General features: G+C 40.1%; 1 protein-coding gene across 6 annotated transcripts in view; it reads left to right on the top strand.

The window, feature by feature from the left end:
• Window positions 1–564: 564 nt before the first annotated feature.
• Window positions 565–15,921, top strand: part of KDM6A (lysine demethylase 6A) — a 185,488-nt gene continuing 170,131 nt past the window's right edge. For 3 of the 6 annotated variants that reach the window (XM_088144732.1, XM_088144729.1, XM_088144728.1), the window contains exons 1-2: window positions 565–1,169; window positions 1,454–1,517. In XM_088144732.1, the coding sequence (XP_088000858.1) occupies window positions 1,006–1,169; window positions 1,454–1,517 (228 nt within the window). In that variant the 5' untranslated portion in view covers window positions 565–1,005. The remainder of the gene's footprint in view (window positions 1,170–1,453; window positions 1,518–15,921) is intronic. The other 3 variants (XM_088144733.1, XM_088144731.1, XM_088144730.1) reach the window with 1 other exon arrangement.

Below are 15,921 nucleotides of genomic sequence, written 5' to 3'. Positions count from 1 at the left end.
CGAGTGAAAAACATTATGAACTTTTCTTAACAAGATCAAAACACATTTTTGATGCCCATCTTTTCAGAACTGAAACAAACATTTTGGATGGGAGAATGCATTCGTTAATTTCTGTCTGTGATGTTACCTTTTCAAAGCATCAAAATCCAACCCATTTTAAATTCCCGTATTATAGCTTGTTAACTACTCGAGAAAATTCCCAGGCTGCGGGGGAGCGATCTTTTTTGTACGCAAAAACTCAAGACTACACGCCAACTTAGAAATTCTTTAAGGGATGCGAGCCTCTGAAATTGCCCTCTTTGATTCCTCTTGCCCAGCCGCATATGAAGGTGTCCGCGTACTGTAACTGGGATATCTGAAATATAGCCTCAAGTACATAATGGCTTTAGCCCCTTAGTCGAAGCAACGCGGCTACTAAGCTCGAGCGTAGCGCTAGAAGAGCGCTATGACTGACGTAAGTCAACAAAGGTCACGTGGCCACGCCTAGATGCGGTGATTGGCTGCGTGGGCACAGGGAAACGGGGTGGGGAGGGGGGTCACGGTGGCGGCGTGGGGTTCGCTGTGTGACACAATTACAACAACTTTGTTCAGCTGCTGGGGAAGTTTGTACAGGCAACAAATACACCCCACGCGGGCGGGCGCGGGTCCCTGTCACCTCGACTCCACTCACTTTTCGCCGCTGGGGTTGGCGGCTCAGCAGCGATGTAAACACTGCTCCGTCACCGCCAGCAGCAGCAGCCGCAGCAGCAGCCTCCTCCTCCTTCTCCTCCCACTCCCCCCCCCAGTCTTCAGCGCTGGGGCTCCCTTCCTGCTCCCTCCTCCTCCGATCAGCGGGGCTTCCCCCCGCCTTTCTCTCCCTCCCCCTCCCTGCCGGCTGTTGTTGTTGTAATAAAAGTTGTGGTGGTGCGTGTGTGTGTCGGGCACCCCGCCCCGCCCGGCACTGGGGGGTGTTGGGGCGCGCGGGGAGGGGGGCTTGCGATCGTGAGTTAATTACGTTGCGTTTCCATGAAATCGTGTGGAGTGTCGCTCGCCGCTGCCGCCGCCGCTGCCTCTACTGCTTTCGGTGATGAGGAAAAGAAAATGGCGGCGGGGAAAGCGAGCGGCCAGAGCGAGGAGGACTTCGCCAGCCTGACAGCGGAGGAAAAAGAAGTCCTCTCTGGCCTCGACAGGTACTCAGACGGCAGCCTCCGTGTTCCGGCTCGTCCGGTGATCTCTCTTGCCCGCCCGCCCGAGGTGTACGAGTGAGCGAGCGAGTGTGTGTGCGCGTGAGAGGGAGAAAAAGCGAGTGTGAGTGTGGCGGTGCTCATGGGCCGGAGTGAGGGCTCTGCCCCTGCCAGCGAGTGTGAGGGAGCGCACGGAGCAATCTGTTTGGGGCGGGGTGGGCCGGGGGACTCCACGAACGTGTCTGTTTTGCTCAATCTCTCTCTGTCGCTTGATTTCCCCCCTTCTGCAGCCGACTCTTCGGATTTCTGAGGCTTCATGAAGATGGCGCCAGAACGAAGGCCTTGCTGTTAAAGGTAAGGGGACTGGGGTGGGGGAGGAGGCAACCGACCAGGGAGCCACCCTCCCGGGTTTGTGTGTGTGCGTGTGTATTTGTGTAGGAGCCTGTGTGAGTGTGCTGGAGAGCAGCGGGATTAAACCGTCACCTCGCGACCGTGAGGCTCGGACCGCGCTGACTACCCCCTCTCGCCTGGCTCTCGGGCGAGAACCGCTCGGCTGTTCCCTTCTCCGGCCCGCTGGAATAGAAAGCTCCCGTTGCCCACTTTCTGGGTTTTATCCGAAAAGTAGGGTAGAAGGTGCCGGCCCGATTCTCTCCAATTAGGAGTAATCTATCTGAATAATCAGAAGATCGGGCGTTATTTAATAAGGACTGGTTCTCGTTATTGCTGAAAGGGGGAAAAAAAGTGGATCGAATTGAATCGCTTAAAATGAATTGATATAAATAGGAAGAAGGGATATTGAAGAAACGTGGCGCCTCTTCCATGGTGTGTCACTCTCAGGAGTCTGTCGCAAACTGATTTGTTTACTCGTGCTGTATCCATCTTCCTTGAAACGTGCATCTTCATTGAACGATTTGCTTTTTCTTAAGCTTTTCACTTTATAGGACGTTTTTGGAGAATAGGTGGTAGGTTGTTGCTGTTTTTGTATACCTGACTAAGAGCTATCTTCTTTCGGTAAAAAAGTTCTTGGTCCTGTCATTTAGTTAAGTAATGGCTGCTCCTCTTGGCCCAAGATGGCCGGACAGGGAGGAGAAAGAACTGGGTGGGAGGAGGTAAACAGAAATAAATAGTAGGAATGTATATGCAAATAAACTGAAATGTGTGACTTTTTTACGAGCTGCATAGGCTAATGTGTCAAAAGACTTTTTCCTACTTGAATTTCCTAAAAGCAGAATATTGTATTTACAGAGCTGTTTATAAATCTCATCAACCTGTGGCATATCTGTCTAAAATGCAGTTACATAGAACTTGATATAACAATTTATGGGCCAATAGTAATCCTCATTATACAACAAGAAATTACTTGAGACCTTTATTTTCTTTTCAGTGCTAGTGTCTCACAGCTTAATGTTTAGACTAGAAGTAATTATTTCCTTTTTTAAAGAATGTGATTGTTCATTGAATTTATTGGTCTATTTTGGATGTAATGTAAGCTTCTCTGTGTTTCCTCTTTATATAACCGGGTAACTTAGCTTTATAGATTCATGATTTGGGGAATTTTTCTGACATAATGAAGTTCTTGTTTCTGGTGACTTTATTTGTTTTTAAAAAGGCAAACTTTACAAACATTGAAACTCTTATTTTCTAGATATTTTATTTACATAGCTCCCAACATAAATATTGAAGATATCTGAATTTGAAATCTTAAAGTATTTCATTTTATGGCACAAGGTGAAAATATTATAGTAAACCAAAAGAGCTGTTTTTATGTTTGAAATGCTAGGCCACAGTATTGTTTGGCATTATGTGATTTTAAAGAGAAATGTGCTAATGAATAATACGCTATTGTTCATTCTGCTATATGTAGTTTAGTTTATGTATTTATTGGGTATAAATATAGGGTTGATTTTCTTTTGTTTCATTGGTGTAAGTGTAATGCTTAGTATGTACTATGCAAATAGATAATACGTTGTGATCTTCTACTCCACATTTTAAAATGGGTTGTGGTTTCTTGTATATAAAACCTAGATTAAAAATATAGTTGTAGGAATATCAGAAGGTACCTTCTGCTGAGTGGGATTATTGGTCCTGCTCATACAGAATTGCCAAAACTGAATGGCAGGATTTCAGCCATAATTTTTCTCAGTCCTGTCTGGAAATTAAATTGGGATCTTCTGCATGTAAATTGTGCACTTTGCTGTAGTACTTCAACTCCTTCTTTACATGTATTTCTACTCAGGAATATGTCTTGTTGAATTTGGTAGGAATTATTCCAGATAGGTGGATATGGCCTAAATGATATCAGAAATTACAGATCAGAAGAAAACATTTTAAACAGCCTATGGTTCTGCAGAAAGAGTGAAGTAACAGTTCTCAGCCTGGTGTCCTCTGAAAGTATTAGAACAGTAACTTCCAGAATTCCCAACTATCATTTCCAAAACCTTCAGTTTCCAACAGATCTGAGGGATGCCACGTTGAAAAAGGCTATCCTAAACATTAAAGTTTATTTTCCAGAATAAGTCAACACCAGGCAAAGAAAATAGTTGAATTACATGGGAGATAAGTTATAGATTGGTTGCAGACAAATGTATGTATGTGAGATTCCAAATATGTAAGCATGGTGGGTAAAGTAGCCCAAATCAAAGAAATAAAGATGGTCATAAGTACCTAATGCTTGGTGATAGTAAAGTTAGACTATGGATGGTTCAGCAAAAGAGCCCTCAAGTCAGGCCTCCTTGCCCTGGTATGTTCCAGGAGTTTAATCTACAACTCAGTTTGTGTTGTAAGACTTAACAGTAATTCAAAACATCTGTAGGCACTTGTTTGGGAAAGTTTGCTTTAAGAAATGAGAACGGTAGGAAACTGGGGTGAGGAATTCTTCATTCTTGAATGCTAATACTGATGTTCACAATCAGCAAAAGGAACCATTCAATCTAATACATTCTTCAAACTATTTTACCTTTTTAAAGAAAAAAAATTAAGCTGCAAGTTAAGCATTTCAAAATCTTTGTAGGTTTCAGCCTAACATTGTTCACCAATAGTTATGTGGAAGGTCGCATGGTCTTTTCAGATGCTTAAAACAGAGCTTTCATATTGAAGGAAAAGTTGTGGAAACTATTGCTTATATGCAGAGTCAGGATTCCGAATCAAAGATATGGGTATTTCTAAAGATGAGGATGCTAAATGAGGTACCTGTGTGAGATCAGGGAAATGTCAACTATTTTCCTTTTGAGTAGTGATTAAATCCATGATGGCCATGAAACCTGTCTTTCAAGCTTGGCATTTCTGTTCCTTTTCATAGGTACTGCTTCAACTGAGTTTGTGATTGATTTATCAGTAGAAAAATTAAGTTTAATGTTCTTAAAAGTGATAGCCATGTTATGAATCAGCTCCCATCAGTAACCTAGGTATCATTTTTGAGAACTTTAAACTCAATTTTTCTACTGCTGTCAATTTATATTATTATTATTATTTTGTAAATACAGTATTGCTTTTAATTTTCTTGCAAGAGATACATGGCTTAGGTTCACAGGATTGTACTGATACAGATATGATAATCTCATCTAACTGCCTTCTTAGGTCTTTGGGATAAGTAGTGCTGTTTTCATTGAAATTGGAAATAATGTATTTTTGATCTGAGGAGTAGAGACTGATACTCAGTTTATGATATCAGTGCCATGTGTATATGGTGCATTTAGGCTCTGTCAGCAAAAAGACACAGAACTTGTTAATGATTTCTGTAGTTCTATCAAGTAAAATGCTAGTGTGAATGTACCCATAGAGTCTGCTCTAATATTTACATAAACATCTTCATTTGAAGCACGGAATTAAGAAGAAAATTGGAATGGTGACAAACAATGTTTCCTGATACCCAGTTTATGATTAAAATAGAGCATTTTTGGGTGGTTAAAACAGGGATAATATAGTAAAGTAACTTCATGATTCTTGAATCAGACCAGCAAACAGCAATTAGTAATTATGAATTGGTAGCTGATTACAAGCAGATAAATGGTGGAACAGCAGCTTGGAGTGTACAGTATTCTCAGCCAATGATTTTGCTATTTGTATAATTGCTATATACATTTTTCTGAAAGGTGCAAGGTATTGGGATTTGGTATGTGAAGGCTTAAGAAAATGAAAACCATGCAAAGAGACCTTCTTCCCCTCCCTTTTCCCAGGTTTTTCTGGCATTTCATTTCCTAATTAGAAAAAAGTTAACTTAAAAGATATACTGGTTGACAAGAAGAGCGATGTGGATATTATAGAGGGCCAACATGACTCATATGTAGTTCAGTACAGTATAGGAACTTCTAATTTAAAATTATTTACATTGCTTATTAATATACCAACTTAAGTAATGTGTCAAAAGGCTATAATAGAATATATTAGTATTTATTTAAAAGTACAGTTAAAATTAATGATCAGTTAATGTTAAAATGGTATTGGACAGACATGATTGAACCTTCAGCTTGTGGTTTGTTTTTTGTGGAAGGACAACTTCTTCCTCAATAATATCCAGTGGTATACAGTATATACAGTTACACATGTTAATGATGCTGTATCAGGAAAGAAGTGTTTAATGAAGTTTTATTGCTCTGCAGTTAAATGAATACCTACATATGTAGAAATCACCATCAGTAGATGCATTAAGAGCACTTTAAATCCACCCTCAATCATTATTACCTGTACTCTGTGTCATTGTTGTGGTATATTATGGTCTGTTTAAATGGGATGTCTTATTTAATATTGGAGCATTTTGTTTTCAAAGAAAACTGAAAGGTTCGGTATGACTGACATCTTCATTTTTGGTTTTCTATGCAACTCCGTGTTAATACATTTACATAACAGATATGGCACTGACTGAATTTAATACTCATAAAGTTGATGAAGTTGATTTGCATGATAAATCCACAGCTAATAGGTGTGTTAAAGGTTTGATTTTATTTTTTTTGTTGTTTAGTCGTTAAGTCGTGTCTGACTCTTCATGACCCCATGAACCATATTGCGCCAGGCCTTCCTGTCCTTCACTGCCTCCCTGAGTTTGCTCAGTTTCATGCTCATTGCTTCAGTGATGCTATCTAACCATCTCATCCTCTGCCGTCCTCTTCTCCTTTTGCCTTCAATTTTCCCAGCATCAGGGTCTTTTCCAAAGAGTCCTCTCTTCGCATTAGGTGACCAAAGTATCTGAGCTTGAGCTTCATTATCAATCCTTCCAATGAGCAGTCAGGGTTGATTTCCTTGATTTTATTTTTAAGAACACCATAACTTATGTAATGGCATACTGAGTTGCATTCTTTGAGTTTATTTTTGTACTGCTTCAACGTGTTGTTCTGTAATCTCGAAAACATACATGTCACTTGGATTATAGAGGATGTGCACCTTGTGTTCTAGTATAACCGCTTTTACGTCGAAATATCAAATAGATTTCAGTGAAACTTTTGCGCAATTGAACCAAAATTGAAGTTATGTACTTTATCAAGATAATTTTAAAGTTTCCCAATGAAAAATATAAGGATTATTTCCTGATTGGGATATATTGTTTGGAATGAATAAATAGTTCAGTTTTAAATAATATAGTAATTCCTGAAAGAGTTAAATATAGTTAATGAGCATTTGTAGATATTACACTTTATTTTTTCTTTTAAATACAGTAGAGTCTCATTTAACCGACCTTCGCTTATCCGACATTCCGTCTTATCTGACGCCCCTAAAAAAAACACAACATGCATAAATCAGCGATGAGAAAAGTGTGCCGCTTGTTTGCAAGCGTGAGTGTACTCTTTCTTGTTGCTCCTGACAGTGCGGTGCCGCAACATAAAAATCAATTGCAACAGGCGCAGCAGGCACATGCGTCTAGCCTATGACTCGTGTCGGTCATGTCTCGCCTTTCCTAATGGTCGCTCAGTGCAGTTTGTTATTGTATGCGGATCGTGTTTTTTTTTACCGCACTCAATTGTTACTGTGTGTTATCCTACATTTTCGCTTATCCGATGTTCTGCCAGCCCGTTTATGTCAGATGAGCGAGACTCTACTGTACATTATTGTAGAAATAGCAGTGGTATGAAATACTGTTACACTGTTACATATTGGGTATACTATGTAAACATTTAGGAAGAGGATGGCACTTCAGGTTTAATTTATTTAAATAATGTTTTGCCTTGTTCTTTAATAAGTTAAGGCCTAGCATTTTTGATAGTATTTTACTAATTCACCAAAGTTATATGAATAGTAAATTTTAGTGGAAAGCAATACCTGTATTTAAATTTTATGCTATAATGATAAAACACCAACATGTTCAAAATATGTTTTACTAATTTATGAATATGTTTTATTACTAAGTAATGTGAGCTGAGATTTTTATATATTGAGTCACAATATTTTTTTGAAATTATCTGTTCTAATCTCTAGATATACTGAATTGCAGCCTTACAAATGTATGAAAAGTTTGCATACACCTTGATTTTTCTTAGTAGCACAGAGGCCATATCTGATATATTTAATGGTTTTTATGTGTGTGTGTGGGGCTGTATTTATTTATTAGATTTATACCCTGCTTTTTATTCTGGAGCTCAAGGCTGTGTATGTAGTGTTCCCCCCTCCTGTTTTTGATCACAATAATTGTGTGACATAGGTTGAACTTTATATCATTGATTCCTGACCTGGTCTTGTTCCTGATGCATAGACTTCAATTCCCTAGATTCCTCAGCCAGCAGAAAAATTCTGGGGATTGAAGTCTACGTATCTAGAAGTTGTAAAGGTTGGGAACATGCAGTACACTATGGATGGATGTTACTGAGTTTTGTTAGAGGTATATTGTATAGGACCATATTTTTGGTATCTGGACTATTCAAGAAGAGTTGATTTTGTGAAATTTAACTTGTGAAATTATCAGCTTCTTGAGCTATCCATACTTTGCTTCAGATTAAGTGTATATATACTAAAGCATAGCTCTTAGAAGATATTATTAATACAGTAGTGGCATTATCTGGTATATGGTGCTAAGATATCAATATAGCTAATAGGCAACTTGAAATTGCTTTTTTCCACACAGGTAGTCCTTGACTTACAACCACAATTAGGACCGGAACTTCTATCGCTAAGCAGTAGTTGTTAGGCAAATAGCACATGGCCGCACTGCTTAGCGATGGTAGTTCCAGTAGTCCCAGTTACGGTCATTAGGCCAGGACAGAGTTGTCATCAGGCAAGTACCTCACGTTTCTCCTGCCCTGCTGTGCTTGCCTTCGCTTCAGCTCCCCCCACATGCCTATCTTCCCTCGCATGTGGGCCCTTTTGGCCGCCCTGCACAGTGGCATTCCTTGGCAGTGGCAGCAGCGCTGAGGCTGAATTAGAGTCCCACTGAGACTGCTGAGTCCTTCAGCAGTCTCAGTGGGCCCCCACTGCTCCCAGGCCTCTACTTCAGTCCCAGCACAGCCAGCAGAGCTGCTGAGGAGTGCTGTCTCAAGCTCCGTGCCACAGCCAGCTACCCCAGCACTGCAGTGCAAAGTCCTAGCCGGCCTCCACTCTGCAGACCCTGCCATGCCCAGCTGACCTTCACCATTTTCCTCCTGCTGAAGAAGTGTACCTGGCCTGCCTTATGCAAGGCAGCTGCTGGCGATGCCAGCCCTTCTTCCCAAGGATGCTCATGCTGTTCTCCAAATTGCGTGCCCCATTCCTGCCCTGCTTCAGAAATGCTTTGGAAAGATTCTGAGGTCCTCTAAGGCAGTGCGATAATGGGGCAAACCTGCCATTCTCCAGATTGCACACTCTGTTCCTGCCCTGCTTCAGGAATCCTTCAGAAAGATTCTGAGGTCTTCCAAGGCAGCACCTGTGGAGCGCAGGCTGGCAGGGCGACTGGGACTTTATGCTATGGTGCTGTGGTGGCTGGCTGTGGCATGGGGCTTGAGGTGGCACTCCTCAGCAGTGGTGCCGGCTGTGCTGGGACTGAAGTAGACATCTGGGGGCAGTGATGGCCAGCTGAGACTACTGAAGGCCCTGGGCCACTAATTCAGCCCCAGTGCTGCCGCCGCCGAGGAATGCTGCTGTGCAGGGTGGCCAAAAGGTCAGAGATGGGGGGAAAGATTGGTGGGAGAGTTGAAGTGCCCCTGTGGTTGTAAGTGTGGGATGCTAAGCACCCGAATTTTGATCACATGACTGCGGGGGTGTTGCAACCACTGTAACTTTGGATGCTAGTCATGTCCTTTTGTTCAGTGCCATTGCAACTTCAAATGGTCATTGAACGAATGGTTGCAAGTTGAGGACTACCTTTAGACAGTTTGAATATATGTTTGATATGTAGTCTACCTAGTTAAATATTATAAACATAGTGTTCTTGTTGCCTAGAAAGTATTAAGAATCAGTTTCTTAATTTGTATTTGCATGCAATTCATAGATAATTGTTTATATTATCTGCTTACTAACAGTTTAGCAAAATTCTGATTGGCTATTCTATTAAAAAATGAAAGTGGAATTGTAAAGCACTTAAGCCTTAATATCATACTGTAAGTGTATTTTTGTAGCAGATGTTAAGTGAGGTACTGAATCTTGATACATTAAAAAGATATGTAATATACTCACTGAAGAGACATGTTTAGCTTGCATAATCCTTAATAATACAGATTGTTCATAGTTCTCTTTTTAAAAAATGAAAATGAAGGGAACCCTTGAACGTTTTTGTGTTTGTCCATTCATTGTATTCCTACATGACCTAAGGATGTGCTTATACTTTCATGAATTTTGTACCTTTCATTCTCCAAGATGGCTAATTTATGGATATGCATACATGAGTTGATGTATGAAGAAAGGTATTTGTGGAAAAATAATTCTTCCCCAACCAAGGTAGTTGAAAGAACATTTATTAACTGCTCTTAACCCTAGTATAATTTAGTAAATGTGCTGGCAACCTTTTGGCCACATAATTTCCAAGCTCCTTTCCTAACAACCTGCTCTGCTTTCTTGCTGTAGTTGGTAGAGTGCTGAATAGTAATAAAAAATAGTTCAGTTTCTGCTCAGTTATCAGCTATAGAGCTCATAAGGTACCTTTCTGCATAGTTGTCATTTCTTGGGTTAATAAACAGAATATACACCATCCTCTTTTTGGATGGAGGGTAAGAAAAAATGAAATAATTGTGTGTGTGTGTGTGTATATATATATATATATAAAAGAAATATTCAAGTAGCATATATTTGCACTGATAAATGCAAGCACTTATTTGTCCTTAGGTTTGTTTCAAGATGCATTATATTGTCTTTCATGCTTATAAAAAATATAGTGAATAATTTAAAACTTTTTGTATTTCACATTGTTATACGGTACTTTTTGTTCTCGCTGGCCATCAGTTCTGTAGAGGCACCTAAGTGGTCACAAAACACCATCTACTTCCATATAGTATATTCAACATTATATGATTATGACAAGTCAGTCACAACAAACCCCTAATTTGGAACTCCAGAGGTACCTGATCTAGTTCAGATTGATCCAAGGTAGTCTAACAAGACTCTCTGCATATATCTAAAATGAGATTTAGGAACATGGAGTTCCATTCTTTCTTTAGTTTAGCATGAGAAAATGTCATATCCCAAAATGTAGATCAGGCAAAGAACTCAACTCCACATTAAGACTAACATTACTTTTATTAAGATTGCCTATAGTAACAGAATTTTGCAACTGTGATTATGGTTTACCTCCTCTCCCTCTTAAACTAATGTGAATTAGGGAGCTGTATGTCTGAAACATTTTTACATTCGTCCTTCATTGTTTGGGCTTAAGCAATGTTTCCCTCCTTGTTGCTTTGGTAATGGATCTCCCCTCTCTCCATCAAGGCCACCCTCTTTACTCTCTGCAGAAAACCAAACAGTATGAGAGCACTGTGGTGTACTAGTAGATATGCTGACTAGCAGTGGGGTTTGTTTTATTTGCTTATTTATTTATGAAACTTATCTGATCACCTGAAACCAACTGGACTTTAGTCAGCTTACAAATTTACATAATAAAAAGAGGTGCCTTTGAATCAGTCTTGACCCCTGGGGCAACTGCCTGGTTAAGTCCATGCAGTTCCATGGCAGCATTTTTGGAAGTGGTTTGCCATTTCCTTCTTCTTAGGGCTGAGAGAAAGTGATTGACCCAAAGTCACCCAGCTGGTTTCATGCCCAAGGCACGATTAGAACTCACATTTCCTAGGTTTAGCCTGGTGCCTTTCAGTACTACATTAAACTAGTTCTCAAATATTAATGAAAATAAAAGGCTAAAATTCTAAAATTATAGAAAAGGGTTCTGCTGTATAAGTTAATATAGTAGAGCCTTGGAAAGAGCCCTGTTGCTCTCTTGCTTTCAGAATGCCATAAGGCTGGGGGCCATCCATGCTTCAGAGGGCAGACTACTGTATTGCAGAAAATACCCATTGTTGGACTACCTCATGGAGACCTTTAGCAAGTGCTCCCTAGCTGTCTGGATAGGAAGATACCTAGGCCCCAAACCATGTAGAGCTTTATACATAGTGACCTGTACCTTGAATTGCACCCAGATATGTACTGGAAATCAGTACAACTTGCCCAGAAGAGGTGTGACATAGCAGTACTGTGACTGGCCACTGAACACATACACCACTGTGTTCTGGACCAGTTGAAGTTTCTGGATAGTCTTCAAGGTCACCCTTGTGTAGAGCAAATTACAGTGATCCAATTGAAATATAACAAGGGCATGAGTGACTATCTTCAGTGCATTCTATTTTAGATAAAGTCACAGTTGGCACACCAGCTGAAGCTGTGCAAAAGCTTTTATGGCCAAGGTTTCTGCTTACTCTTTGAGCAGGAGCTGTGAGTCCAGGAGGACCCCCAGATTATGAGTCTGCTCTTTCTGGGGGAGCATAGCCCCATTAGGAGCCAGAAATGATACAATCCTGGAATCAGACAGCTTCTAAATCAACAGCCACTCTGTCTTGTTTGGGTTGAGTCTGAGCCTGAGCCTATTTTTCCCCATCCAGATCCTGACAGCCTCCAAGCACTAGGTCATGACTTCTACCACATCTCCCAAGAGGTCCTGGTTGGGGATGTATAGTTGAGTATCATCTTATATAGACAGTACTTCACCCTGAACTGATGAGTGACCCAGCAGTTTCATATAGATGTTGGACAGGATAGGGGAAAGGACTGAACCCTGAGGTTTGTGGATCTCACCTTTTCTCTCCACAGCTATCCATTGGACTCACCTATTCAGATAGGAGCATAATCACTGTAACATGGTGCCTCCAAGTCTCAGCCCTCACAGGTGGTTTAGAAGGAACCTGTCAAAAACTGCTGAAACATCTAAGAGGGCAAGGATGGTTGTTCCACTTCCATCTGAGCCCCACCCTAGGTCATCCATAAGAGCTACCAGTGTGGTTTCTGTGCCATGCCCTGGTCTGAAACCAATTGGGAAAGTTCCAAATCTATATTCTCCAGAGCTCTTTGCAGTCGCAACCTTCTCAAAAAAGAAAGGTTAAAAATAAGATTATAGTTTTATTAAATCCAGGTCTGGCTTCTTAAGGAGTGGGCAAACCAGTGTCTTTTTAAGGACCCCTAGCATCTCCCTTTCCTTCAAAGGGGCATTAACCAGCACTGGATGTAGTTCTCAGTCCCCTCCCTGGCCACTTTAATTAACCAGGCGGGATCCAATTCACACATTGTAGGGTTAAGATTACAAAGGCCTCTGCCTACTTCCTTGGGATCCACAGGTTCAAAAGTCTCCCAGATAATACTACAAGATATTACCTCTGTCATCTCAGTAGATTCTGTCCATCCGTCTTCCAAATTGGAGTAGTTGAGCCTGATTTCATGCTTGGCTAAGTGTGCAGTTTACATGGACTGGATCTTCTGCCCCATCCTTCCTTAAAAGGGTCTGGGACTCTTTAAACAGTGTTGCTGGCCAGCATTCTGCAGACACACTAAGGCGGAGAAGTAGTTATGTTTCACCCTATTATTGCCACAGAGTAGACACACACCTGGCCTCTTAATTGTATCTGGATGCATTTGCTTCTTGTTTTCCTCCAGTGTTGCTCCAGGTATCTCTTTGTCTGCTTCATTTTAATGGAGCTCCTTAGTAAACCAAGGAGATGCATGGGATTGGCAGGCAGGGAGAGTCTGCTCAAGGATGCTCCTGTAAAGCACCCTAATTGCCTCTGTATTTCAGTGGTCAGTGAAGTGCCCAAATGCCTTCAGATAGCTGGGAAACTTCCCAAGTGCCATCAGGAAACCTGCTGGATCTGCCATACTGTTGAGGTGGATTATCTTACTAGACCTCTACTCCTTGCAGGGGAGTTTAACCGGAGCCAGTAATCTCTTTTGAGCTGCCCCCGAACTAGCTCACCCTCAACCATGGAAGTTCACTGGGTGGCTTCAGACCAGTCACTATCTCTCAGCCCATCCTTTCTCACAGGGTGGTGGTTGTGGGGAAAAGTAGTAGTAGGAAGCCCTATACTATGTTTGCTGCCTTGAGCTTCTCTACCAAAGGGGGGATCTATTTATTTCTAAATTAGAAATAAATGTTTGTGATTGAGATGGGATATTTTGGAAGGCTAGAAATCTTTGAGGGAATGTATCAATAGTGCAGATTTTTTGTAGTCCTTTAAAACATTTTTAATGTCCATTAAATATGTGATGAAAGTTGCAATGATCACTACATCTGGGTTGGAGAATGCCTTGGTTAAATATCAAGAAACAGATTGAGGAGGTATGTGCAAGGAGGTATATTTGTCAGGAGTGATGCTTATTCCTGATGAAGCTGTTTGTCAAGAATTAAAAATTAAGGTATTTCTTACAAGGATATATTGGTAGGTCAGCTTGCTAACACAGGTCACAGGACATTTTATCAGGTAATTGCTTAGAAGGAAAGAGCAGGCACCCAGTGAGACAAGATACTTGTAAAACTAGGAAGCTCTCCTAATTCACTAAAATATACTGTGATTGGGGTAACCAGTGGATGAGCTAATTTTAGGATTACTTTAACTAAAGGGCAAACCTGGCCATCATTGAAAATGATATTTTCTATCCTTTCCTACCATGGTTTTATACATAAACAAAGAAAAGACTGTTTGTTTCTCCTTTTGGCACAGTTGTCAGGTTGCTGACTTTTGGAGCATGATGGCGTTTTGCAGAATCATCAGGATTGGAGCTTTCAGAAGGCCCAGGTATAGAATAGGTGACAATTACTAACTTGTGTCTTTTAAAAGAAACTTTGATTTACCCTGCTGCATTTTAGAATCTGAGATTTGGCCAAATGTGGTGCATTATCTTAATCTAAGATTAGCATTTGTGATAGCAAAAAATGTACTTTGGTCATGTACTGTGATGCATCTGAAGGTTGGTAGCAGTTTAGCAACAGATGTATTCACTTTTCTAATATGACATTATTTATAATTTTATTTTTTATATATGATAACAGAAGCAAGGTTTTTAAATGCATAGAGGTGGAAAGATATTATCTGTAGTGGAACAATCGCTGGTGAGATTGATGGAGTTGAGATGGCGAAATTGACAGTTTTGACTTGATGTAAGACATTGTGTAATCTTAGTATTAATTGGATTTTTTTTTTGGACTTTTGTGGGATATAGAAAAATGAAATTATGTTGTATGGGTTTGATTAGAAATAATATGCATTAATAGAAATAATGGAAATTATGTAGTACATTTAGAACAAGAGTTTGATGTATGTTGTTACTTATGTCTGTTGTGGGGTGGGTCGAATTCAGTTCTTTTGTCATTGTTTCTCTTTCTTTTCCTTTTCTGTACTTTTGCTTTTTACTATTTTCTCTTTTTCCAGTTCTTTTTTTTTCTTCCTTATTTCCTTTCTTAATATTAGTTTGAGTTAGTTTTTATTGTTCTTTAAAAAAAATAGTAAAGTTATTATTAAAAAAAGTTGTATTCACTTTTCTGAACTATCAATTTGTAGCTCACCCAAGTTTGTTTGTTTATTTCTAAATCAAAAGTATAAGGCTGGCAGTATACAAGTTAAAAATGCATCTAGTACAGTAAAAACAAAAAGAAAATGATAATCCAGGGACTAAAATACCTAGCTTATTAATAGATTTTCCACCAAGGCACATACTTCCTAACCTAGAGCCTGGGTAAAGAGTCTGGTCTTTAAGGCCCACTTAAAGGATGGCAAGGTTGAGCCTACTTGAACCTTGAGTCAGGGGGAGGGGAGTGTACTATTCCAGAGGGCAGGTGCTGCAATACAGAAGTCATGCTGCCTGGATCCCATCGAATGACACTGTTTCAAGGTTGAGACCTGGAACATGCTTTTGTTTGCTTTTCTAGATATAACTGTACTTTTATCAGACACATTTTAGTGTTTTACCTTTTAATATTTTAATCATATTTTTGATAATGCATCTGTCTCTACAAACGGCACTGTGCTTTTCAAGCATTGTGTTTGGTAAATATATTAGCAAAGTATTGTCTTTGGTCAAAATATAAGTGTTTGTTTAAATGCTGTACTAAGGTATTGAGCTGTTTGTTATCCACGTTACTCCTTACATTCCTGGCCAGTGGGATAGATTGATAGCTGTTGTAGTTCAACCGCATCTTGAAAGTCATAGGTTGCTTATTCTTATACACAGTTTAGGTGTATGCTTGATCAGTATGTGATACAAAAGAATAAAACTTTAAAAAAAAATTCCATACCAAACCTGTAGCTCAGTTATTCCTATATTCAGTATTGTTTTGCAACAGAGCAAGAATAATAGATCTCTATAATTTGAAAGCATGCAATATAGTGATTACCTCACT

The sequence above is a fragment of the Python bivittatus genome, unplaced genomic scaffold (genome assembly GCF_059951505.1).
Source record: "Python bivittatus isolate LINGU-HERP-01145 unplaced genomic scaffold, Pbiv_v1 ctg000350_np1212, whole genome shotgun sequence".
NCBI classification, from domain to species: Eukaryota; Metazoa; Chordata; class Lepidosauria; order Squamata; family Pythonidae; genus Python; species Python bivittatus.
Note: the sequence above shows the minus strand (reverse complement) of the source record. Positions and strands in the feature narration are given on the sequence as shown.